Raw genomic sequence first — 23,669 nt, forward strand, 5'->3', positions numbered from 1 at the left:
GTACACGTGGAAACTACTGTATATAAACTTAAACCCCCAAAATAATCATTAACATTCAATAAGAAAACTTTGTATTATTGAAATTTTATGTTCTAAGTTGTTACAGTTTTAAAGCTTTCTAAATTAAAATCTTTCCAAACAACCTATTATGCTATATATAGAGTAAAATCTCTTTAAAAAAAAAAATCCTTTAAAATCTACCATATGTATTTTAACCACTTTACTATTAAGCATTATAAATGGTACCTGTTGAGACAAAATAATGTCATCTTTATTTTCAGTTTAGGAAACAGCTAGTAAGAACTTTGATATTACTAAATGAAGTGGAAGCACAGAAAAAGTGACTAAAGCAGCTTTTTGAAACAAATCTATTATTCATCACCAAGATTTAATAATTTCTGTTTATAACAAATTTATAATAAGTGGTCAGTGTGAATTATAGTCTCAGAAAACATGAAAAGTAATGACTATTTTACACTAAAAGTAGCCCTGGGTCACTAAAATTAGGCAGTTTCTTTCATAGTTCAATATAACATAGGGGGGAAAAAACTTGTTTTAGGGAAGCATGATTGTTAACAATTACATTCTAAAATATTTAGAGACTTCTCTCAATTTAGTGAATTTTACTAGGTCTTCAGAAATAAGCCAAAATTGCAAGCCCAAGTTTTTTCTTTATACATCCCCTCCAAAGATTTCAAAAGGATTTTTAATCAAACGTTATCAGCACATTTCACGTCATCTCACATTTGGTTCTACCATATTCACTATATAGTTTTCTTTCTTACATGCATATACTAAAAGGTGAAAAGTCTGAAGTTATTGTTCCAGTCTCAAGACAACACTTTAATAAACACCACTTTTAAAAAGTGGGTCACAGAACTATCAAGTTTTCTTTTGCTTCATTAAAGTATATCTTCAAGTCCATAAAATGGAATATATAAGCCATAATCTACAGCGAAATCATTTTTTAAAAAACTTTACAAATTGAGAGAATGCATGTTTCTCAGGGGAGATGATTAATATAAGGAACTAAGGCAAATCATCCTGAACGTCTACCATTAAGAAATAGTAATTGCAACATAAGTAAAAATAAAAACCTGTTCCTTTATAAAATGTCTATTCTTAACTCATTAAAAGAGAGGGAACATGGTAGAGTTAAGTATTTACTTCAAAATGTATACTACAGCTATTAGAGCATGAGGTTGGAGCTTATCACCAAGTTTTATCAGGGTTTTGTATCATTTCAGGCAGGCTAGTATTAAGAATTATAATTAGGCTACTGTTTAAAATATTAGGACAAAAAAACTTTAGAAGCAAAAAATTTAAACTAGTGATTTATCCTGAACACAATAAAACTATATACCATGTAAAACTGTGTGTTTTATTTGTAAAAAAAAAACACAACTAAGCAAATGGCATATAAACCTCAAAATATTTTAATATTTAATTTTTTTGCATAGCTTCATTTTATAAAATTACTTTTTCTAACCATGTTAAAAGAAAAGTAGTTGTTTGAGTAGTAAAAACTACAAAAGATTTTGTTTAAATAATATTACATTCTTGGAAAGGGAACCATGTCTCCCCATAAGGCTACTATGCTATTTTTACCTGCTGTGCTATAATTCATAACAAAGTTACAAATGTATATGACTTTAAACTTTGTAGGAAACAGTAGCATTAAAGCCTCTAAGGGCCTGATAGATTCATAATGATTCTTTATCTCACACTTGAAACGTGGTAGGAAAAATTCACACTTGTTACTCATTTGTCTCAAAGCACTGACCTGACTACAAAGTAACAACACTCTTGCTCCTGTACTAGCCCGACTATTAAAGACCAGTCCACAAAAGCAAATGCACCTAAACTTCATCCCTACAACAGATACTCTGAGGCAAGGAAAAAGAGTTAAATCACTAAAAACTCTCTAGGAAAATCTAGAAACAGTTAGCTGGCTGTGACATAAACCTGCCAACACCTCAGCACACAGTGGCAAAGTGCCCAAAAAATGCCACCCTCTGGGTAAACCACTTTCTTGTTTTAACTCAAGATGAAGCTACCAGTTGCAGATGAGAGGCGACGGGGATATTATTTGGCAACCTGGAATTCACTTCCTGTAATCCTACACCGCGACAGCGCCTAATCAACCTGAACCCTGACACCCGGGCCATTATCACCGGGCCGCCGGCTGCGCGCGCCTCCTCGCTCGGGGCTGTTACCTCCCACGGCCTTGGCCACGGCGCCGTTGGGCCTCCCGCGGGCTCCCATGGGGCTGCCGTTCTGCTCTAGCCGGGCCACCTTCACCGGAGGAGGCCCCTTGACGTCGGGGCTGCCGCTCCGCCGGTCGGGGCTGTCCCGCAGACACGGGCTCTCGCTCCGCCGCTCCATGCTGCTCCGACTCGGAGACAAAGTTCCCACCGGCAGGTCGCAATAAAACGCGCAGGGACCTAGGGAGGGGGCGGGGGGGGAGGGAAAGGGGAGGGAAGAAAAAAAGAGGGAAAACCGCTCACACACGTGATAGACGTTCAGGCCAGTGGCAGAGCGATGCACCACAGCCACACAAACTTCCTCCCACGCTGCCCAAGGGGCCCGAGCCGGGAAGTCCCAACCTTACACTGGGCAGCCCAAAGTAAGCCCAGAACTTGGGGTGTTGCGACTCTGCCCAGTCGCTGTCCCCAAGAGTAACAACCCTCCTTGATAACTTTGGGGCCCGCACCCAGGGGCACTCAAATGTGGCCCATCCATTGGGACAGGAGAGGCATAAATCGTTCCCGGGTGCGACACCCTCACAGTTTGGGGGTCGGAGTTTCCAAAGAAGTGAACTTCATAAAATGACATCTCACCCACTCAAGGAGGGAGTGGGAGATGTACACAAGTCAATAAGAAGCAGAATAAAACACATGGCAAATGCTCTGTGAATGGCGAAGCAGGAGCCAAAGGCCTGGCAAACGGACTCCGAGTGCCCGCGTTTTACCTTTACGGAGCCAGTCTTGAGACACACGCACACACATACACACTTTTTACAAAATTAGCCCTAATTCTACATTAATAAGCATCCTAAAACACTTGGAAGTATTTATCAGAATAACCTCCAGAATCACAACCTTCATCACAAGGGCGGAGGCTGCAATTGTTATTATTTTGTAACGTTCTTATCTTCATCGGATCCCAAATGTGTTTTAAAAAAAAAAAAAAAAAAAAAAAAAGCTCTTCAGCATGAAACACAAAAGCCAAAAAAGCATTTAAATTATCAGGTGCAGGAGCAGCAAGTATCAACCCCAATTTTTGAATCTCGCCAAAGTTTTCCTTTGGGTCGCTTGGCTGGCAGCGCTCTCCTCATGGAACCCGCGGATCTCCGCACCCCTGGATTTTTTTGGGGGGGGCAAGGATAGAGGGGGGAACACCTGATGAAACAGCATTCACACTGTCACTGACATCCCGGAAAAGCAGGAACCCGGCACAACAAAGTGCGCTGGGAATCCTCTCGGGCGCTCTCGCTGTGGGAGAAGCTGCGTCGCTACGGCTCAAGAAGACAAGGTGGGGGTGGCAGAGGGGAGGTGAGAGAAAAGATGCGAGAGACACAGAAACCAAGCGGCAGAGTTGCGGGAGAAGATTCCACCCGCACTCCCTGGCTGCGCTGTGAGCCAGGGCGAGAGCTGCGGGGAGGGAACTTAGCCGGACCCGGGGCTTCCCCTGACTCCCGAGCGCGGCGCGGAAGCTCTCGCCCTGCGTACTTACTGCTCACGGTCTGTCTGTAACTTGGCTGGCTGGGGCTCTGTCCATGGAGCAAAAGTAGAGAATCCAGGGTGGAAAGTTTCTGGTGATTTGCTGTGCAGTGTTCTCCTAATCTTCCTTTCTCTTTAATCCTTCCCCTTTGCTCTTCCCCAGGTCCTAACGCTTACGGTCCTGGGTCAGGGTGTCTTCTAGTGCGGAGATGGTTGTTATGATGATGATGATTGGGGGGGAGGGGGAGGAGGAGGAGAAGGAAAGGAGGGCTCCTTCAAAGGGGCACCCGAGCGAGCGGGGGAGGGGACGGCGGAGGAGGGGGAGAAGAGAGGAGGCTGAAAAAGCCTTTTCACGCCTTCGGGAAGGAGACCGGTTCTGGAGACAGAGGGCTGAGAACTGGGACGCGGCGCAGGCGGGTGGGGGCTGAAGCTCCGAAAGGCTACTAGCTCTCGAGGAGGCGCGGCCGGAGCCTTAGGGCCGGTGCGACCCAGAGCCCAGAAGGCGCAGGGACCCAGGACCGCGCGCAGGAGGACACGCGGCAGCCGCCCAAGCTGTCACCTCCAGCCTCTCCTCTCTCCGCCGCCGCCGCCAGCAGCCGGAGCCGGACTCACTGACAAGCCGCAGAGAGAGACACACTGAGAGGGAGATGATTATTAGTTGCGTTGAGTCATCAAGCAAAGTGAGTCCTTTTGGGTTGTCCTCGGTTTCCGATTTCTCCCCCTCCCCCTTTCTGTCCCCAGATCTAGCGCCTTCAAAATAATAATTTGGGGTGGGGGTAGGGAAAATCTCTGGGTTATTTCGGGATGGGGGTTGGGGGGGAAATGTCTAAACCCAAGCCAGAATGGTCCACCGCAATGAAGGAGAGTGGGGGGCGGGGAGGAGGGCTGGGGAGGTTGCCGGGGGAGGGGGGCCCCGCCTGGCAGGAAATTAAACATCAATCAATCAATCGCTGTGAGCCCTGCGACCCAACAGCGGCGGGGCTGCGGAGAAGGCAGAGGGACCCGCGAGGGGCGGGTGGGAGGCAGGGGCGAGGGAGGAGGAGGAAGAAGAGGAGAGTCGCCTGTGGGAGAGCGGTGTGGCGAGGACCGCGCGCGGGGCGGTGGAGGACCGATGGGAGAGAACCAAGTGCCGCGCGAAGCGGTGGCCGCGGCCGGTGGGTGGGTGCTCCCAGTGCAGGCGAGCTCCGGGGCCCGGGATCTGGTCCTCCTCCGCGTGGCGGGTCCAGGGCGCGGCTGCCTCGCCCAACCCCTAGGCGCACTCGTCCCGGCGCGGAGGCGGCAGCGACAAGGCAGGCGCTGGTTGCCTGGTCTCCTTGAGGAGGCGCAGACCCGCGCGCAGGAGGCGGCCGCGGCTGCCTCCGCTCGGGATTCTGCTAACTGCGCGGAGTACTTTCGACTTTGGAGATAGGAGGGCTATCGCCTCCCCCACCCACCGCCTCCGCCCACCACCCACCGCCTCCGCCCCTCCGAGCAACTTTTCCCGGTGCCTGAGAGCTCCCCCTCCGCGCGGAGCCAGCCGTCCGGGCCCGCCGCACCGCCGCGAGCGCGGGGAAGGCCGCTTCTCCCTCAGAGCCGGCACCGCCGCGGGTCCAGAACAATAGCCCGGGTGTCCCAAATGGCAGGAGCACCGGCACTGCCTGCCGGGCTGCGGGTGGCACGGGGGAGAGAGCTGTGTGGGGGGCTCAGGGCGGGGGGCATCCCTGGCTGACGTCCCTGGAGCGCTCGCCGCGCCGGCGACATCTCGAGCAGCGCAGCCCAGGCCGCCTGGAGGCTGTGACGAAGTGGCGGCGAGGGCGGTGGGACTGTGTCCTCCGGCTGCGGGGCTGGGGCTCCTGGGATCCCGAGGGGCTCGGGACCTGGGCTGCGAGCGCGGCAGAGCTGTGCGGTGAGGACGCAGACGCTCCGTCCCTGGGGAGGCCGCGCGGGGGCGTCTCCAGCAGGTCCCGCGAAAGCGTAACTGAGCCACAAACTTTTGCAGACTCCCGCGGCCCCGGCGGTCCGCAGCCAGGCTCCGGCCGCGGTGTTCATTTAAGGTGGCGCGGGCACTTGCCGAACAGGCCAGGCTCTGGCCGCGCTTTTGTCCCCGAGGTCCTGCTTAGGCGCGAGACTTCCTTAAAGAAAAGCACGTGGACAGGGGACGCGGCCCCCGCGAGACGCCCGGGGACCGGCTGACACTCGCGGTCCCGACCTGGGGCGGGAAAATGTGGACGCGATCCCGCTTGCCTTGAGGCCGGTGAAGCCCTCTCCGCTGGCCGCACCTTCTGTCCTTCCCGCACACCTTGGCTCTTCTTCCTTATCCCCTGGACCCCGAGGACTCCCCACATCTCGCAGCCCGAGCCACCGTTCCCCCTTAAGAAGCGTTGACTGTACGGCGGCGCCAGAGGGCCAAACTAAATTCGGTTTCGGGAAACGCTCTCGGGGACAATTCTGGAAATTCTGTTCGGGTGCACCGACAGCGGGAAATCGCGTCAGTCTAGCGTGCCCCGGGCCTGGCCGAGGTCCACTATCCGCACCCACCCGGTGGGCGGCGTGCGCACGGCCATCCCCTGAAAAGTAGGGGCCTGGGAGGCGGGGAACCCTCTGGAAGAGAAAGGGTCCCAGAAGCGAAACCTGCCCCTGGCCTAAGTCTCAGTGCCCAGATCCCGAGAACCCCGCATCCAGGCGCCGCCCACCAAGTTCCATAGGAGCCGGAGGCGACTCCGGAGGCGGTCGGAGCCCAGCCGAGAAAAGAAGCCAGCTGGACTGTAAAGCTTCGAGGAGCCACCCTGGGAGTTTTAGGCAGCGTTTTCTTTTCCCTGATTTTTATTCCCCAAATCCCATCCCCCCCACCTCCCCAAACGAACGGGTTAGAGAAAATGCACAATTCAAGTCTGAGAAAAAAGTGGCTCAAGTAAATCAACTCGTGGTGGTAGCTAAAAACGTTTTGGCTGCAAAGAAACAAACTGTAAGTTTGATCAACAAACTTTTCTTTATATGTCATTTCACGTCGGAATGGGAAGGGGATGTTGCAAAAACCAACTACCCGGTCAAAGTTTGAGCCCGTTCTCCAAATGGGGAACGGCGCATTTCTTATTAATATCTGAACAACGATAATAATGCTGTTTCTTTCCTTACCTTGATATTGAACTGCAGAATCCTCCTCCGGATCAATGTCCAGGAACTTAGAAGAATTGGTGATATTAGGACTTCAGTACTTCTGGGAAAAAATGCAAATGGTTTAGCTAGAATCTTTCCTGTCTGATTCGTCACTATTATTATATCTGATGATGCGAATGGTTGGAGCGATTCAATCTAAGTCATTAATGAGCTATTTTATAAACACCACTGTTGGAAGATCATTTACATTTTGCGAAGGAACACTTCGCTAACCTCGCAGGCTTATGTCAACAGCATGATTACGGGACTTCAATTACACTTTTATAAACAACACAACCGTATTGTTAATCAGTTAATATTTTATAAAGTGTAAATATTTTATTATGTTTTGAAGGGAACTATTGATTCTAAATTATTAAACCCCTGAGAAGGGCGATTTAAATAGAGTATGCGATTAAGTACAATTAAATGTATGTTGTGGCTAGTTTGTTTTCAGATTCTGCACCCTTTTAAATTCATTGATTTTCTCTTTATTGGAGTTTCCTCTTGTCCGTTTTTGGTAGTGAACAAATCTTATCATTTTGGGCAAAAGAGCTCAAAATATTTAAAATTGCATTTAACAGAAACGGAAATATCGAATACTATGAATTATTACCAGAAATGTATTTTGAATGCTTGTAGATTTATGTTTAGTAGTAACACATTTTACAAATTTCTTTCGATTTAAAAAAGAATACTCAGAAGTTTTGTGATATATACCCAGTGTTTTTTTTTCTTGAGTTTTATCCCTAATAAAGGCCTTTTCTGTTTCAAATTGCATAAGCTTTTTACTGCACAATTTTTGTATTAACCTTACTTCAAACGAAGTAAGCAATTATTTCCAGCATGTTTAATTTTGACAATAAGAAATTTTAAATAACATTTTACCTTTCACTAGGATTTTCTACTTTTTTAAACAGTAAATAAATTATGATGATTCAGCAGTTTGGTTTGGTTTCGTTTTATATTCCTCAAGTGGTTTATTTCCAAACATTTTTAAAACAAAATCATACTCAAGAAAAAAACTGTTTTTAGCTACTTTTTAAAAAAATTTGACCCAAAACGCATTTTTGTGCATTATGCGGTAGTTTGCTGCAATATTCAAAGCATAAAGTTCACATTGGGGGACACTTTTATCTCCCAGCTCTCTTCTCCCTGACGTTTTTATCCGGAATCTACTGAAAGTTTTCTCCCTTTCTCCCCACTCCCAGTTTTTTCATATGTCATTTAGTCAAAAGTCGCCTGTCTTTCATAATCACACAGAGATTTGTTATTTTAGAAATCAACGGATCTTTAAACGCTGGGCTTAAATATGCGTGTTTTTTCTTATTTCTATGTTCTCCCCTTTTCTCTCTAGCTCTTTTCAGGCCTTCTCCTTTCTTTTATGGCCTGCACTTTTAATGACAACATTTCTTGATTTCTGTCTCTGGACACCGATGTTTTGGCCGTGCTAGCTCCATTCTGGCCAACTTTCCGTCCCCAATGCCGGTGCTGGATGGCCTAGGCCCGACTGCAGGGCGTAGGGTGCCTGGTGCCTGGCTTGGATCTCCTGCTCTCGGCTGAGCCACCGGGGTTTCTGAAGGCCCAGCATCCATAACCAGGTTCCCTAGATTTCAAGTCCGATCACCCTGGCAAAGAGGACTTGCCGGCCGTGCGCTGCCCCTTAGAGAACACTGGAAAGTTGTGCCGCGTTTTCCCTCCACTCCCAAACACACAAGGAAAACTCTATAGAAATTGCCAGCGTCAAAAGCCTTCGACGGTTCCTGGGTACCCACACTGGCCTGCCTCTACCCCACTCCCATCCACCCCCACCACCACCCCGCCCCGGGCTTGCTCTCTGCTGGGGGCAAGAAGAGGGCGGGAGGGAATCGTTTCTTTCACAAGAAACCCACAGCACCTCTGAAGCCAATTTCCACTGCCGACTGTCCGGGGAGAGTTGGGCGACCAACATTTTCGCGGATCGCTTAACTGAGTGGGGCCTGGATTGGCATTTGGACGCGCCAAGGGGACGAGGGCCCGGGGCCAGAACGCCCCGAGGAAAACGCTCCTAGAAAGCCAGATCGACTAGGGTGGGCTGGAGCCCTTTCCCAGATTGCTCCGGGGAGTCTGAGGACTGACCCGAGCGCAGGGGGCGGGAGACACTTACTTCGTTATCCGCACGCCTTCCTGGTTGGCATCAGAGCTGGACAAATCCCAACCCTCGCCAGGCAAAGATAAATTACTCCTGGCTCCCGCAGAGACTCAAGGGGCCTCGGCGGGGGCGGAGCGGTGTGGAAGCTGTGGGACAGGGCAGTGGAGGTCCTGCTCTCGTGCTCAAATGAATGAGCCCCTGCGGCCTAGACAGAGAGATGAGCCCCAGGGAGACAACTAATTGGGGAGGAGTGGTGGTCAGCGTTAGATGGTGAGCCGAGCACCCAGGAGGCCAGAGGGTCGGGGGTCAGGGGAACGGACAATGCAGAGGCCCGGAAGAAGAGGATGGAAGGGAACGCGCGAAGGTCAGCCAAAGAGCTTCGGGGTCCCAGGTATAGGCACTGCCTGCCCAGAGTGAAAAAAGAAGGTGACAGGTTTCGAAGCTAGGGTAGTCGTTAGGTCTAAAGTGTGGGTGGGCTTTCGCCGCGGCTGCTGGCTGGGAGACCTGAAAAGGTGGAGTGACTGTGGGCTCCGAACACTACTCCAGTGACACATGACAACGATCCGGGGGCTCCTGGATCCCTTCCTTCTTTTCCAGAGTCAAACCCTTAATAGCTGAATCTCCTTCTGCAGCATCGCAGTGAGAGAATGCCCTGCTAGCATAGTTTAAAAAAAAAAAAAAAAATAGAAATCGACTTTAAACGACTGGGTTCGCGAGGCAAAGGTGGGGGGAAGAAAACGAAATGCCAAAGAAACCACCGCTGCCTCCCCGCCCCCTTCGGAGCGGCCGGGTTGGAAACCAAGTCGCGGTCGGGACCCGCTACATTTTATGTCGGGGAACACGGAAGAAGGCAGAGGGGATCGGCCCAAAGTAGTAGCAGAGAAGAACCCCGTGGCCTCCACTCGTCACTGCCCGGTCACCTCCGAGCCCGGGTCACCGCCGGGGTCCAAGACCCGAGCTGAGGCGTCTTTTCCCGACAGCGCCACCGCGTGGGCTGCGACCCAAACCTGCGGCTCCTATTCAGTCGGTAGCTTCCCGGAGCCGGCCCTTCCGCGTCGCCTCAACTCCTCGGGATAAGGATGCGGCGGGGGATGGGCAGGTCCCCGGCCCAGGACACAGCTGGACCACCCAATACAAAAACGCGCGGGGCAGGCAAAACGTCACCGCCCTCAGTTTGCCCTAAACCCTTGTATGAAAAGAACACCTGGAAAGCCCAGGCCACAGCGCCCCATCCGCACCCCAAACTCCGGACAGGCCAGCCTGTATGGTGAAATCCGCTCCCAACCATAGCAGGGGCGAGCAAGCCCAGAAAGTCACTTCTGAGGCAGCCCAACCCTCAGCCGTTCCGGGAGCGCTTTGAGGCTCTGGGCCCGCGCTGGTCTCGATCCGCACGCAAGAGAGCCAGAAAGCCTGCTGCGGGACCCAAGGTCACAGGCACTTACTGGGACCGAACGATGAGGGTAGTCCGTCTATCCGGCGGTCCAAACCTGTCCAGAGTGGCGGAGAACCTCGAGGGCTTCCTTGCCTGGCGACTCGCAGATTCTCTTGGTCTCGCGAAGCCCTACCACACCCTTTTAGTCCGTCAAGGCTTGACCCCCAGGCTAAGGCCCAGGTGGCTGTGACAGTGATGTCCTGAGGCTCAGTTCTTCCTCACCCGGCGGCGCCTTGCCTCTGGGCCCTGCGGCCAAGCTCAGCTGAGCTAGGCATCACCTTGCGCTGCCCTGGAGCTTCGTCAGGACTTGAGAGGCCACACGTCGGGCTCAGAGGACTTCAGTGGGTAGACTGGGGATTATTTTAAATAACTTCAACTGTTTAAACGCGCGCGCACACACACACACATTTTGGGACTGTCAGTTACTGAAAAAGCCAACGACCTAGAAAGGTGTAAATTCACCTGGTATTCACCCAATTACGAAGCTCCCAGCCCCACACAAAACCGGAGGGAACCCTGGAAGCCTGAACGGTCCCCCGCCTCGCGGCCAGCGAACGCATTTCTGCAGGACAGCCGGTTTGCCATGCACCCGGGCGGGAGCAGAGCCGCCCGCCCGCCCGCTGAGTTCCGGCGCTCAGCGTCCGCCTGGTCTGCTCATCCACACCTCTGTCATTGACTGTGGCCTGTTCGTATCTAAATTCTAATATCCATGGGCCACGCGGACCTATCTCCAAGCGTGCGAGGTCCGGCACCCCTGCCAAGTGGCTCACCTTAGCTCGCTGCGCCTGCCTCTGCCCGGGTGCCCAGTACCCAGCGAGGGGCTGCGGGTCAGGGCTCGGACGCCTTCTGCTTACCTCCAGGAGCCGACAGCGGGTGCCTGCGGCGTCGCTTGTCCAGCCCTCGGGCTGATTTAAATAACTAATAAGCTTAGAGAAATTTTACGAGGGGAACTTTTCCTTGTAGTATCAATAAAGCCTAGTAATTGGGTTTGTTGGTTACCTAAGCTCCAGTTTCCCAGTCTTTCTCTCTTGCTCCCTGCTCTCTCTCTCTCTCTCTCTCTCTCTCTCTCTCTCTCTCTCTCTCATTCAAAAGCAATGTTTTTAAAAACCGGCAACTATGTGTGTGTTTGCATGTGGTGTGCAAGTGTGAGTATGTGAAAGAAGTTGTTTTTCACAAGTCCTTTGCCTGGAGAACAATCATCATTGCTGCGCTATAGTGAAGAGTTTTGAAAGGTGAACTATTGCTATTTCAGAGGAGAAAAATGTTGACAACAATTCGAGTATCACCATACAAGTATAATGTAAGGGGTGTCTAAAGATTTTCGCCTTTGGATGTGATAAAGACATTTGCAGTGTCTCCCTAATAGTTTGCGTTTTAATTCACTTTCACTATATTTTGACTTCCCCTCCTGGATTGTAGTACTATCTGTTGTTTTCAGTAAAGATTTATATACTACGATGTATCCTAAAGTTTTTTTTTTTTTCCTAATCTTTTTGAAAGCATGCTCTTACTTGTGAAGAATTTTTCCACCTGGGAACCACGTCTCAATTTAAAAATATGAAATACCTTTCATGAATAGTAATTGCCAATAGCCCCTTCCTTAGTGTCGGCAGAGTTGGCGCCTATGCAAAATCTCAGAAATCTAAAGGCAATCTAAATATGTTTCTCTCCAATCATTGCGATGTATATTTTTTCCATTTCTGTTGTATGGAAGTAAAAAAAAAAATCTTTTAAAGGACATTTTAGAAAAGCATTACGCTAAAGTTTTCTTGAACTGAAATTCCCTACCAGACAAAACGTAACTAGTGCCTGCCAATGTCAGCCAAACGAAATGAAGAGTATTTCTGAGTCAGATTATTGTTGGGGACAGAAACTAGTCAATGAAAAGCGATGAGAATTCAAGTTTGCAAACCGAGGGGGTGGGGGGGGGGCCAGGGTAGGGAAGCCAGCTCCTGAGGTTCCCAGGAACACACCCAAACATGTGCGCTCATATTTTCAGTGTTTACATATATAGAAAAGTTTTCCTTTCCACTTTTAGTCGGAAAACTGATGAGCTTCCCTTAGTTCATCGTGTTTTAGGCGGTGAGTCCCAGAAGTCAGCCGAGGGTTGCGTTCTGCGAGGTAACTTCCGGATGCCCAGAGTTATTCATTCGGAGATAGACCCAGTTCTTAGCACAGTCGCAGCGGAGAACCATTTCCTGCCCACCCTTCTCAGCGCAGCCACTTCCCCAACCTCTCCACCGCACCCGCGGGCTAAGGGCACCAGAGCGCCTTACCCTCATCTCCCTTCTCGAGATCTGCCCCAGTGTTGGCACTTGGCTGTAGAGGAAAGGAACCTTGAGCTGTGGGTGTATACATCCCGTTTGCCGCTTTCTCAGCGAGTTACAGACAACCTTCCTTCCCGGCCAGGCTCCTGTTCCCACCCATCCTCCTCATTCTTGCCACCACCAGGATCCTAGCGCCCCACCACAGGGGCCACATGCTGAGGCACTCTCTGCAGCAACCCCTTGTCCCCCCTGCCCCCCAACTGGCCTTGTTAAGGACGAGTCCTCCAGCGCTGTCCTCCGAGTGCCAGGAAGTCGAGTACAGTGGCAGGGAAAGATGAAAGGATTGGGAAGGAAAGTGCAGGGCTGAGAAGGATAACTCACAGCCTGGGCTATGGTCACCTCAGCCTCCCCAAACAACCCAGGGCCTCTCCTTCCCTCCCAGTCCTTCCACTGCAGTTTCCCCACCCCCAGCCGTGGGTCCCTGAAGGAGCTGCTCTGTGAACCCAGGTTGTTCCCTAGTTTTTAAGCACCCCCCCTTTACCTCCCTGCTATCCCATGTTTTGTTTTCAGTTAAGCTGTTTTCTGACGTCGTGGAAATTCCACTTTTATTCTTTTTCTGTCTTTGCCTCACTCAGTCCTTTTTTTAAAAAAGAGTATCCTCTAAGCCTGGCTTCTGCCAGACCCTGTACACTCTCCCTAAGCTCTACGTGCAAGAGGAGAAGAGATTTGTCTGTTTATAGCAAATTTAATTAAGACAGTTATGTGCTTGAACTCTTTGGGCCCCCAATCAATGCATTTTGATTTGGAAAGTCAAATAGAATCATATCTTACACATGTGTTACCCCTGATGACTGTCCAGGCTGGGGACAGAAGCTGTTGTTCTCTGCATTGGCCTGCATCCGGGTGAGTCCCCTGCAGAGCTTGCCTCCCTGCTTGTCCCTTTGTGACCTCCAGTCTTGTCATCTGGCAAGATGGAGGCCTTCCTGGTAACCGTGTGAAAGTCTGAACACCCAGAGCACTCCTGGTGGCCCTTAACTAAGGAGCCAAGCACAGGACTTCTGGGGACCCGGCATCCCTGGCTGTCAAAGCCCCAAGCCACGGGCCACCGCTCACCGCCCACCCAACCTCCACCCAGCAGTTTAGCCTTAAAGAAAGCGGGGAAGGCAAGTCTCTCCTTTTCCCCAGTTGTGTATCCAGTAGCGTTCCCCGCCCCCAACTCAGACTTAGGTGCAGGGCTGCAGCCTAAGCATTTTTTCTAATTTGTCATCATTGGAAACCTCAGACAATTGGAGTGTAAAACTTGAAGGGTTTCCAGGGATATGCTGACATCAGGAACTCAGTGGAAGGGGGGTGGTGGCTAAGGGTAGGGCATAGGGATGTGAGACAGACATCCCAACAAGCTCTCCTGGACTTGCCTCGCTCTGCAGGGCATACACCACTTTCCTACCCTTACCTGCCCTCCCCCTCTTCGCTAGCATCCTGTCACCTCTTTGGCCTTCAAAAAGTGAAGTGGGAGATAGTGTCAATGTTTCTCTGCCTCTTTCCCTCCCCCAACATTGTCCTGGGACCCAGGACAAAGAGGCCTGGGCCATGTTGCCTGTGCTACTTGCTGTGTCACCGTCTGTGGTGTGTTCGCTTCTATTATTCCTTTCTGTTCCCCACTTGCAGCCTCCAGGACCACCGTCCATGTTCTCCATCCCTGAGATTCTGACCCCTGGGAAGCTGCAGACCAGCCACTGACTTAATCATACCATCTATAAAATGATCCCTGTAGTTTTCAGTAGATTTGGATCCAACAAGGGTAATTTTATTTTTTAAATTATTTTTTAGAAATTGGGGCACTTGAAACATTTGAGCATGGATGCCAGGGCAGGGGCGGGGCGGGGAGGTCTCAGGGGAGTTCTCCTGAGAGCTGCTGGGAGCAGCCACATTTGCTGTCCCCAAGGCCTTGACTGGGTTGGCTCTGCTGGCTTGTGTGCTGTATCTCCCGGGCACTGCCCCCATCCATGGCCTCCTGCAACTGGGGGAAGGAGGATTGGGTTGGAGGGTCGAGTTTGGGGGAGGGGGGCACTCTTTGTTTTAATTTGTTTTTATTTCTGTGGAGGACTAATCCCAGCACTAGAAGGGTGCAGCAATTGTCCCCACAAACTGTCAGGCAGCAAGAGGTGACAGTGTGGTGTTAGCTCTTGGAACGCAGCCTGGAAGGGCATTGGGCCTCTCCTCTGAGACCCAGTCACCCTGCTTGTGTGCGAATCTTGCCTGGAGTGTTTGTGTCTGCGTGTGAGTGTGGGGGAAGCTGGGCCGGTGCCGTATCCAGCCGTATCCACCCTCGCGCGGTCCTCCGGAGCAAGGCTGCAGTATGGACGCAGTGAATGAATCCATGAATCAGCTCTACAGCGGAGGGGCAGTCGCAGTTAAGTGGGCTGTGTGCAGCTGCGGCCGACTGCCCCCTCCCCTTCTCTTTGCAGGCGTGAGGTGGCCCGGGAGCTCCGCCAGCAGCCCCCGCCCCTTAGGCCCTGGCAATCTCTGCATTTTGTCATCACGCCCGAGTATTTGACATTCGCAATTATCTGCAAATACCCTGATCGGTTTGTATATGAAACACTTTTTTTCCTGCCTAAAGGTTGGAATCTGGTAAGTTTCAGACAAGTGGTTGGGGGGGGCGGGGGGGCTGGGGGGGGCTGGGGGGGGAGGTGACCCGGAGAACCGCGGGGGACCGGGCCGGGTGAACCCAACTCAGCGAGGTGAGCGACAAGAAGGGACGACTATGCGTGCTACCCCCCTCCTCCCACAGCCCCATTCCGAGGAAAGGCCGCACTGAGGTAACGAAGGGTCCAGGCAGCTACCCCGGGGTCCTCCTCTGAAAGAAGCGCCCCCTAATCCCTCTTTCCAGTAAACTGTAGGACTAGTGGGGATCTCACTAGAGGCAAGGCCCGGAGGTTAATCATTTTGATAACCAGAAAGGGCGCTGCCCGGCCTGGTTGCCATCACTAAGAGTGTCAGTCACCAGCTCTCGACCCCGTCGCAGAATTACCTGCTCAAAGAGCCATCCCGGAGAGCCCTTTGCTCCCAGCTCTTCCAGCCCGCCGGCTGCGGGAAGTAAACCGCGCCCTCAATCAAAGAAAGCGGATGTCCCTTTGACCCTCCTCCGCCAACACTGTTCCTAAATTCAGTAGGGCAATGCCAGCCCGGGATCACTCACCACTCCTACATCGCCGCTTCGGGCTACCTGCCTATTACTCAGCCGGTCTACAAAAAGAAAAGTCGTGGTGGGGGCAGGGAGAAGAAAGGAGCGAGATTACTTGTCTGATTCTTCTGCTGCCTAGGGAGCCTGATTCTGGCCCCTGGCTGAGACTAGGGGTCTCAGGGGCCTCGGGGGCCTTGGGCCCAGGGACTGGGAAAGCAGACCTTGCCTGCGCCAGGTGCACACAGCCTGGTTGCCCCCTCCCGCACCCGATGCCCCGTTAGGTGTCTCCCTCGCCAACAAAATGAGCCCCTTTGCAACAGGAGTTATCAGCAACTTTAGAAACACCAGACCCTTCAGTGAAGCCTGCTCCCCATGCACATAGCTTGTGACTCTGCTATAGACACTGGGTTTAGCTGCTTTTCACACATAGTACTCACATTTTCCGGGAGAGTGCACAGGGAAGGAGGTTAGAGAAAGTCTGGGGGAGGAGGTATAGCAACACCTTTAAGAAAAATTGCGAGGGGAGGGGGAATTTAGAATGTCTGTCTCTGTAACAGTCCAATAGCCAAATCACTGGCATATCCTGAAAAGGAAGAGAGATGGGAGAAGCTCGCGGGAAACAAATCCCTCCCTCATGCCTTGCAAAGTCCCCAGTCCAGGTCACCCAGGCTGGGAACCCAGAGTGTGGGGCTAGGAGGACATCAGGTCTCCCTGCTCCTGCTCAGCCCCTGTGGGTAAGAAGGCACCGGCGGCTTGACAAGGTCGTTACAGTCTCCTGTGATGCCCTTGACCCACGAGAGCCCAACGCAGAAAAAGCAGCCAAAGCAGCCGAGGTGACTTCTCTACTCACAAGTTGCATTCCCCTGCCCGAGATTTTCCAAGAAGCATCCCGCAACGCTGGGACCATAGGCCTCCTTTCCCCGGACTCCTTGGAGCTTGGTCTGCTCTTTGAGTCCGGCTGTGAACACCCACCTAGGCCCTTAGATTAGGCCCCGCCTTGGCTGTGGATGCCAAAGTGGGGTACCGAGGCCCCAGGCTGCGCCAAGGCCAGTGGGTTTCTGCGTGGGTAGGATTGGGGGACTGTCATGACCTCAGCGGACTGGTGACACCCACTGTGCCTTACACTGCCTCCCCTATGGCCCTCCGCCTGCGGAGAGGGAGGCAAGGGCAAGGTGCCCCGTGGCAGGTCACTTTCATCCCTTTATTTCATACTTTTTTTTAGATAGATGTATGACTGCTAGATTCCAGCGGTCATAAAATGCCCCAAGGATTGGGCGAGACTGCGAATTTGGCGCCTCAGGGGACCTCTCTTCAGTATTCTGCTCCCTACCCAAACAACTCGCCCGTGGGTACCCACGGCAGTGCTCACTTTGGCAGAATTGAGGGCTGTTGCGGCCCCGTGGAGTGCGCATTGCCCCAAATTGCGCCCCCAAAATGCACCCTTGCCATAGCTCCTACACCGCGCACCCCTAAATGAGCTGGCATCCCCAAGCAAGTGCAAGCATCCTCCCGCTTTGAAACCAATTCACCCTGGGTCTTTCATCCCAAACGGCTTTGCCTTTGGGCGCTACTCTGACCAAAGTCCCAGGAGAGAAGTCCTGAAGGTGAGAACCAGTGGCTTAGGGACTTCTCTGCTCACCTGGGCTTGAGACATTCGAAGGCCTCAATTAACTGTCAGTTGTATCTGGGCAGATGGATGCAAAGTGGCTGCGCCCCGCAGAGGCGCTCGCTCGAAGGGTCCAGATCTCCGAGGGCATATGGAATCCGGGTGGGTTGTGTTGACTACCTGCAGCGCGCACACGGATCCCAAGTCAGGAAAAAGGGTGCCGTGTAAAGGGAATGAATGGTCGTTTACCTCTCCAGAGAACAGCCATGACTTTGTTGGTAACTTAAGAAGCGCCTCTGAACTTGGGGAGAGCGTTTTGGGGAACCTCCTCACACATACCCCACCCCTGCTTTCTGGGCCTCTTTCCCTCCACCCTCCTGCCCCCCTCTTCCCCCTTCAGTTAGAGGCGCGCAGGGGGCACTCGGTTTACAGAACCGCCATTTCAGACGTTTATTCGCAGCTAATTGCTTATGCAGGAAAATGCTCGTTACCCAGGCCAAAAGCTTCCGCCCTGCGCTGGCCGACCCCACCGGCTGCAGCTCACTGATCCCACCAGCGAAGCCACGGAGGAACGGCCTGCAGGAAGGCGGCTGCGCAGCTCTGGCCCGGGCCACCAGCACTGCTCCGGACTCCCGGTAGGGGGAGCAGTCACGGCCACCACGCCAGCCTGGATAGGCCTTAGTTTGGCTCTTGCTGTCCGCGCCAACTCGCAACGCGCAGCACCGGCGGCCTCGTTACCTGCCTTCCAGGTGCTCGCTGCTAACAGAGAAAGGAACACAGGGCCGAGCCCGCTACTAATCCCTGGTTCCTGTACAGCAAAGAACATAGGCGAGACCGAAGTATATTCTTTAGTTATAAAGAAATTTGTTGGTGAAATCAACTCCTTTGTCCATATTCAACGGAAAGGAAAAAACCAGAACAAAACAAAATATAGGTTTATGTATATAAAGAACTGCTCTTAGTTCCAAAGTTTGAGATTTATCTAAAAAATTTTAGGTGATCTAACCCCTTTTCTCTGTTTCCAAGTCGTTTATTTCCAGGAGACTTAGATGTTCCCAGCACAAAATAGGAGGTCAGGTGAGACCTACTGTGTTTGCTGGCTTCTCTGCCTTTCTGACTCCATATGCTTAAGTAAGGATTCAGAAGCTTTCATTTTATGATATGACCAATATTTAGGGAACAACCATAATCCAGGGCCAAGGGGAACCCACAGACCACCTCACTGTGCCCAGTGTGGCTGCACAGCTGTGCTGAGTGAGGGGCCAGAGATTCCTGGTCAATACTCCCATAGATAAAAGCCTGCAAACTCTCCTTCTACAAAAACCCCGCAGGAACCTACAACTCACAAGAGCTCTCCAGAGCCCAAGTCATCAAAGTCTCTTCAGAGAGAATAGCCAAAGCCAAGAATTTAACCCTTGGAAGGAAGCCTAAAGACCATCTAGTCTAACAGTTGTAGTTTACTGGTGAGGAACTTGAGCTGAATAAAGGCAAAGAATCACATGTCCAGTGAGAAAGCCCCTGAATGCTGAGCTGAGAGGAGCTTTCCTCTTCTGTCCCTCAGTCCAGTATAGATTTGACTACAGAGTATTAGAAATGCATTTTACCGTTGTCATTATCCTCATAATTATTATTATGTTTCCACATATTTTAGGGTTCTTTGTAAGGCATATGCCTTTAATAATATTGTAATAACAAAATCTGCAAGGTCTGTGTGAGAAAAGTATTACAGTTGGCTCGAGGGAGGCTGAATTTTAGAAATGAAGTTACATATAGCATTGAAGCAATTGTGGGAAGACTAAACAAAAATAGTTGTACTGTTTTATCCCAATTTAAGAACATTGAATATGTGCAAATATACGAATGAATGAACAAAACAGAACAAAAATGTGGTATTGTTGGTATTATAAAGGCATCCTTCCATGTTGTGTAATTTTTCTCCAAAAATCAGAGCTAATTCTGTGTACTTAAGTATTGTTTATAGACTTTTTTAAGTGTTAAATTCTGGTGTCATTTTTATGGACCAAGAGGAAAGAATATAAACATTTTAAAAATCGGATTTGCAAAAAATAAAAATCAAATTTCTAAAACGTTGATTTAGCCATAGTAAGGGAAATTTTTGGAATGAAATATTAAGTGATAAGAAAACACTCCCCACTGGTTTTGTAATAAATCCTGAGATATAAATGACATTTGTATCGTTCTCTCCATGATTACCCTCTTTGTATTTTTTTATAAAGTCAACAAAAAAATTATTTACAAGGACACTCCACTATTCCTTTTTGTATCTGGTTCACAAAGGCACAGAGATACATTATCAAATGGAAATGTCTCAGTCTCTTTCCGTAACTAATGTCTGATCTTTAGCAAATGGCGCTGTGATGTCATTGAAATGGGTATTGGACAAGGTACCAATTGATTTATTGATTTCCCTTCTTCAAGTCCTTTGGGAATTGGGGAAAAGGCAAAGCATAGGTTGGCTGAGATGTGCAATACTTATTCTATCATACACATGCAAAAATTATATTTGGCTGATACAATTGACAATTCAGAAGCACTGCTTACAGAAATTCATAATGGAAATGACGTGAAGACCACTCAACTGATCAACCCGCCTCTCCCCCATCCTGTCATTCTATTTGCCCTTCCAATTTTAACCTTTTAGAAGTCAAAAAGCACCAGGTTTTCAGTTAGCTACATACAATAGGAGCAGGAGGGAAGGAGGAGTTTCGTAATGAGGGGGCGGGTGGGGTGTGGGGGGCAGAACAGGCATATTTGCTTTCAAACACATAACTCCTTAAGTCCTGCTCTACAGCCCTGTAGTGTTACTGATGACTACAACTTGCTGTGGATCTCACAAGGGATCTTTGTGGCCCTCAGGCCAGGCCGGGGTGACTTCCCACCTGGGGGGTCTAAGAGCTTCCTGTAGCCTAAACCTGTGATGGTTCACAGCAGACTCATGGCAATAAAGAAAATAAGGCTGCGCTGATTGTCTTTGGTTTTGTAGGAGAGGATTTCAAAGCCAGGCTCCTTTCAGCCTCAATCACTGAACCATTTTTTTGAGGAGAAAGACTTTTAATTCCAGTCCTGTTAAAAATGCCAACTAAACCGCCTGGAGAAACTCTACATTGTAACATTTGCCTAGGAATTACCACACACAACAGAATCTACAGCGAAGCTGAAACTATAGGAATAAAAACAAACCTCAGACTTCCTCTCCCTTGGCACTCAGTATGGGTAAGCTGCATTGAATAACAGGGAAGATTTATTATAATGCATTCTCAACACAATTGCATATTAGCTACTTTTTTCCCCTGTTCTCTCCCACTACTCCAGGGAGAATTGAACATCTACCTTCCAGAGTTTTCTACACATTTAGCTCAGTCCTCTGGGTTTAGCACCATGATCTAAGACCCTCCTTGCTAAGGTGAGTCGACTTTCCTGGGTTTCGTGTCTGCAGGAGAGGTCAGAAGATCTGGTGAAGAGAGCTTCTGTCTCCTACCCCCCAGGAGAGGGGTGTGCTTCCAGAATATGTGGTTCATATTACTGCAGTCATGAGCTCCCTGTTGAGGCTGGAGTCTAGATACTCTCTTCTCCAAGACAAACTGGATGGAGACGCCCATGAAGGATGGAGCATTGTGTGCTTCTTCTCCTCACCCCAGGGAACACTGCAGGTGAAGAACTTGTTAGCTAGGCAAGTCTGATGGCGAGAGGAAAAGAGAACTGTGACTACATTTAAGAAGGTTACGCAGTGTGTGCTTGAAGCGGGTGCAGGAAAAAAATCCTCTTTTTTGAAAGATTAAATGTATTTAAACAATAGTATCCATCATCCTGCAGTGGGAACTTTAATGACTATTAAAAATTCTTAAAATTTCTGTAAATATTGGAGGGGAAATGAAGCACTGTGCTTCAGAATTTTAAACCCGCAGGGTAATTACATTCTGTCTTTGCCACCTACTGGCATAAAACTAGGGAGGTTAACTTATCTCTCTGAGCCTCATTTTCCATTTTTTGTCAAATGGGCATAATAATACCAACAGCTAGCTCATAAAATTGTGAGCATTCAATGAAATAGTACATGTGAGTTGCTTGAAACAGTTTCTGGAACACAGTAAAACCTTAAAAGTGTCCACTATATTATTATGATGTGGGAATTGCTAATCCAGTTGGCCCTCTTTCTCTTAATTCATTCTGCAAATCCCTGAATACGAATAAGGAGTTGAAGGGTGGATTACATTGTTCTCTTAGATTCATTCTTTTTAGACAAAATAATGCAAAGTATCTTATATTACTTCATCACCAATGAAGTTTTTCTGAATCTTATTAATCATCTCTCTAGAACCTTTTCCTTAACTCTTTTGCACTCTTTCTTCCCCTACACCAGAGGCTCCTCAGCTGGGCGAGATGGGCAGAGATTACCAGGACTATCTGCTGCGAGGTCATTTCAAAGTCTTCCATGGAAGGCTATGCTCAGGCAGGTAGAACGTTTTATCATTCAGTCCCCGTGATAAACAGTATTCTCCACCCAGTTTATATATTCCTATGCCATTCTCATCGTGGCCAGATTTTTCTCTGGGCTGTATTTTTTTTTTTTTTTTTTTTTAGCTACACTGAGAGCACTAGCAGCCTGAGAAGGGGTCAGTGAAAAAGCAGAGCATTCAAGAGCAGCAATAACAAGCCAGTCTCTTCACTTACCTGGAAGACCAACTGCCAAACCAAGAACTCTGCTTGAAGCCTCAAAGGAGCTGCCTCTTGAGCCTTTTGCAAAAGCAGAGCAGACTGTAGGAGTGACCCCCAAAGACCTAGTTCCTCCCTCCTGCAGCTTTGTGCCTCTTATCCTGGGGATTGCTTGAAGTCCACATATTAAGCCAAGTCAGTTTTCAGCTGGCTAGCAGGCTCATTATACACCTGGCCTACCACTGCTTTTGACTAGAGATGTAGATATTAAAACGCAGAGCTGCAAGGCCCAGGAACAGAATGCCAGAAGGGAGACACCCAAGATGCTGTTCTGTCTGGTTCTCTCTTTGATTCAATGTTTTGTCCTTTGTGAGCTCTGCTTAGATATTTACATGAGTTTGAAACATTCATACAATAAAATTTCAATGACCTTCCAGACCACATTCACTCCCACACACTAAACACAATTTAATCGCTTTTTATGAACCAAATCTACAGCAGCTTAAGGGAAGATGCCACCATCCAGCTGGGAGCCCTTGTCCAAGGATGAAACCCTCTGGTTCTTTGGGGTGGGTTGGGTTACTGTAAACTAAAACAGTACTATGGAGTCTGAGGTATCAACTCTCTCACTCTTTCCGTCCCCTCCTGCAAAGCAGCCATTTGTTTTTATTGCTCTTGTAGATCTTTTCAGTCCTGGTAATATCAGGGACGGATCGGGATAGGTACTAGCCACCAAACCGATTGGCTAAAATGCTCAGGCTTCTACTGACATTGAGGACCTCAAAACACAGACGGTCTACTGACATCACAGAACCAATTCAATTCAAAAACTATACTAAGAAGCTATTGGCTTATACATTCTATTACTCAGCTACCTTCAATCTCAAGGAATAATGAAAACTACAAAATAATAGCTATGAATGTTACTAGGCCCTCTATGTGCATTATCTCATTTAATCCTTAAAACAGTTCTGAGCTAGGTACTGTTGTCATCCTCATTTCACTTTCAAAAGTGAGTTCTGAGAAGTTAAATAATTGGCATAAGGTCACCCTGCTAATTAAGAGTTGGGTTTAACTAGTAGATCTGAGCTACTCAGACTTTTTGTTTGGTTCTGTCATCAGCCTAACAGTGTGAAGTCAGAGATGAGTTTTAACTCATGTGACCTTGTTTAAAGGCGCCATTTAGCAATCATTTTGAAGTGTGTTTTCAGACCAGGAACTGCCCCAGGCATGTTAAAAACTACGTCATGTGCACCCTCTAAGGACTTACAATCTAAGGTCAACTACTAATGGGACTATGTTCTGTTTAACCACTCAGATGATGGACAAAACATTGGTAAACAAACAGATTTCATAGCCCGAAGTACTATGATATAAGCTTATATTTTGGAGTGACAATTGCAGAGGAGTAGCCTATTTCGAAAGCATGGCTTAGAGGAGAAGTGATCACTATCTCACTGACGGCATTTAAGAACTGTTTCTTGGAGAAAGATACCTCTGAGCTGATGGAATTGA

At 49.4% G+C, this 23,669-nt stretch overlaps 1 protein-coding gene and 1 long non-coding RNA gene across 5 annotated transcripts in view; one reads left to right on the forward strand and one right to left on the reverse strand.

Annotated features, from left to right (window-relative positions):
* Positions 1 to 23,669, reverse strand: part of SATB2 (SATB homeobox 2) — a 237,890-nt gene that overhangs the window by 170,396 nt on the left and 43,825 nt on the right. Inside the window, exons 1-3 of one of the 4 annotated variants that reach the window (XM_074339725.1) lie at positions 10,431 to 11,255; positions 6,837 to 6,918; positions 2,217 to 2,444 (exon numbers count right to left, since the gene is read on the reverse strand). In XM_074339725.1, the coding sequence (XP_074195826.1) occupies positions 2,217 to 2,385 (169 nt within the window). In that variant the 5' untranslated portion in view covers positions 2,386 to 2,444; positions 6,837 to 6,918; positions 10,431 to 11,255. Of the gene's footprint in view, positions 1 to 2,216; positions 2,445 to 3,735; positions 5,135 to 6,836; positions 6,919 to 9,003; positions 9,159 to 10,430; positions 11,256 to 23,669 lie in introns of those variants that run through there. The other 3 variants (XM_074339724.1, XM_074339726.1, XM_019746481.2) reach the window with 3 other exon arrangements.
* LOC141573009 (uncharacterized) lies at positions 4,265 to 19,698 on the forward strand. Its single transcript, XR_012498599.1, has 4 exons — positions 4,265 to 4,402; positions 14,356 to 14,488; positions 15,156 to 15,321; positions 17,097 to 19,698. It is a non-coding gene; the product is annotated as an uncharacterized LOC141573009 (long non-coding RNA).

Source organism: Rhinolophus sinicus, linkage group LG01, assembly GCF_036562045.2.
Source record: "Rhinolophus sinicus isolate RSC01 linkage group LG01, ASM3656204v1, whole genome shotgun sequence".
In the NCBI taxonomy this organism is placed as follows: domain Eukaryota; kingdom Metazoa; phylum Chordata; class Mammalia; order Chiroptera; family Rhinolophidae; genus Rhinolophus; species Rhinolophus sinicus.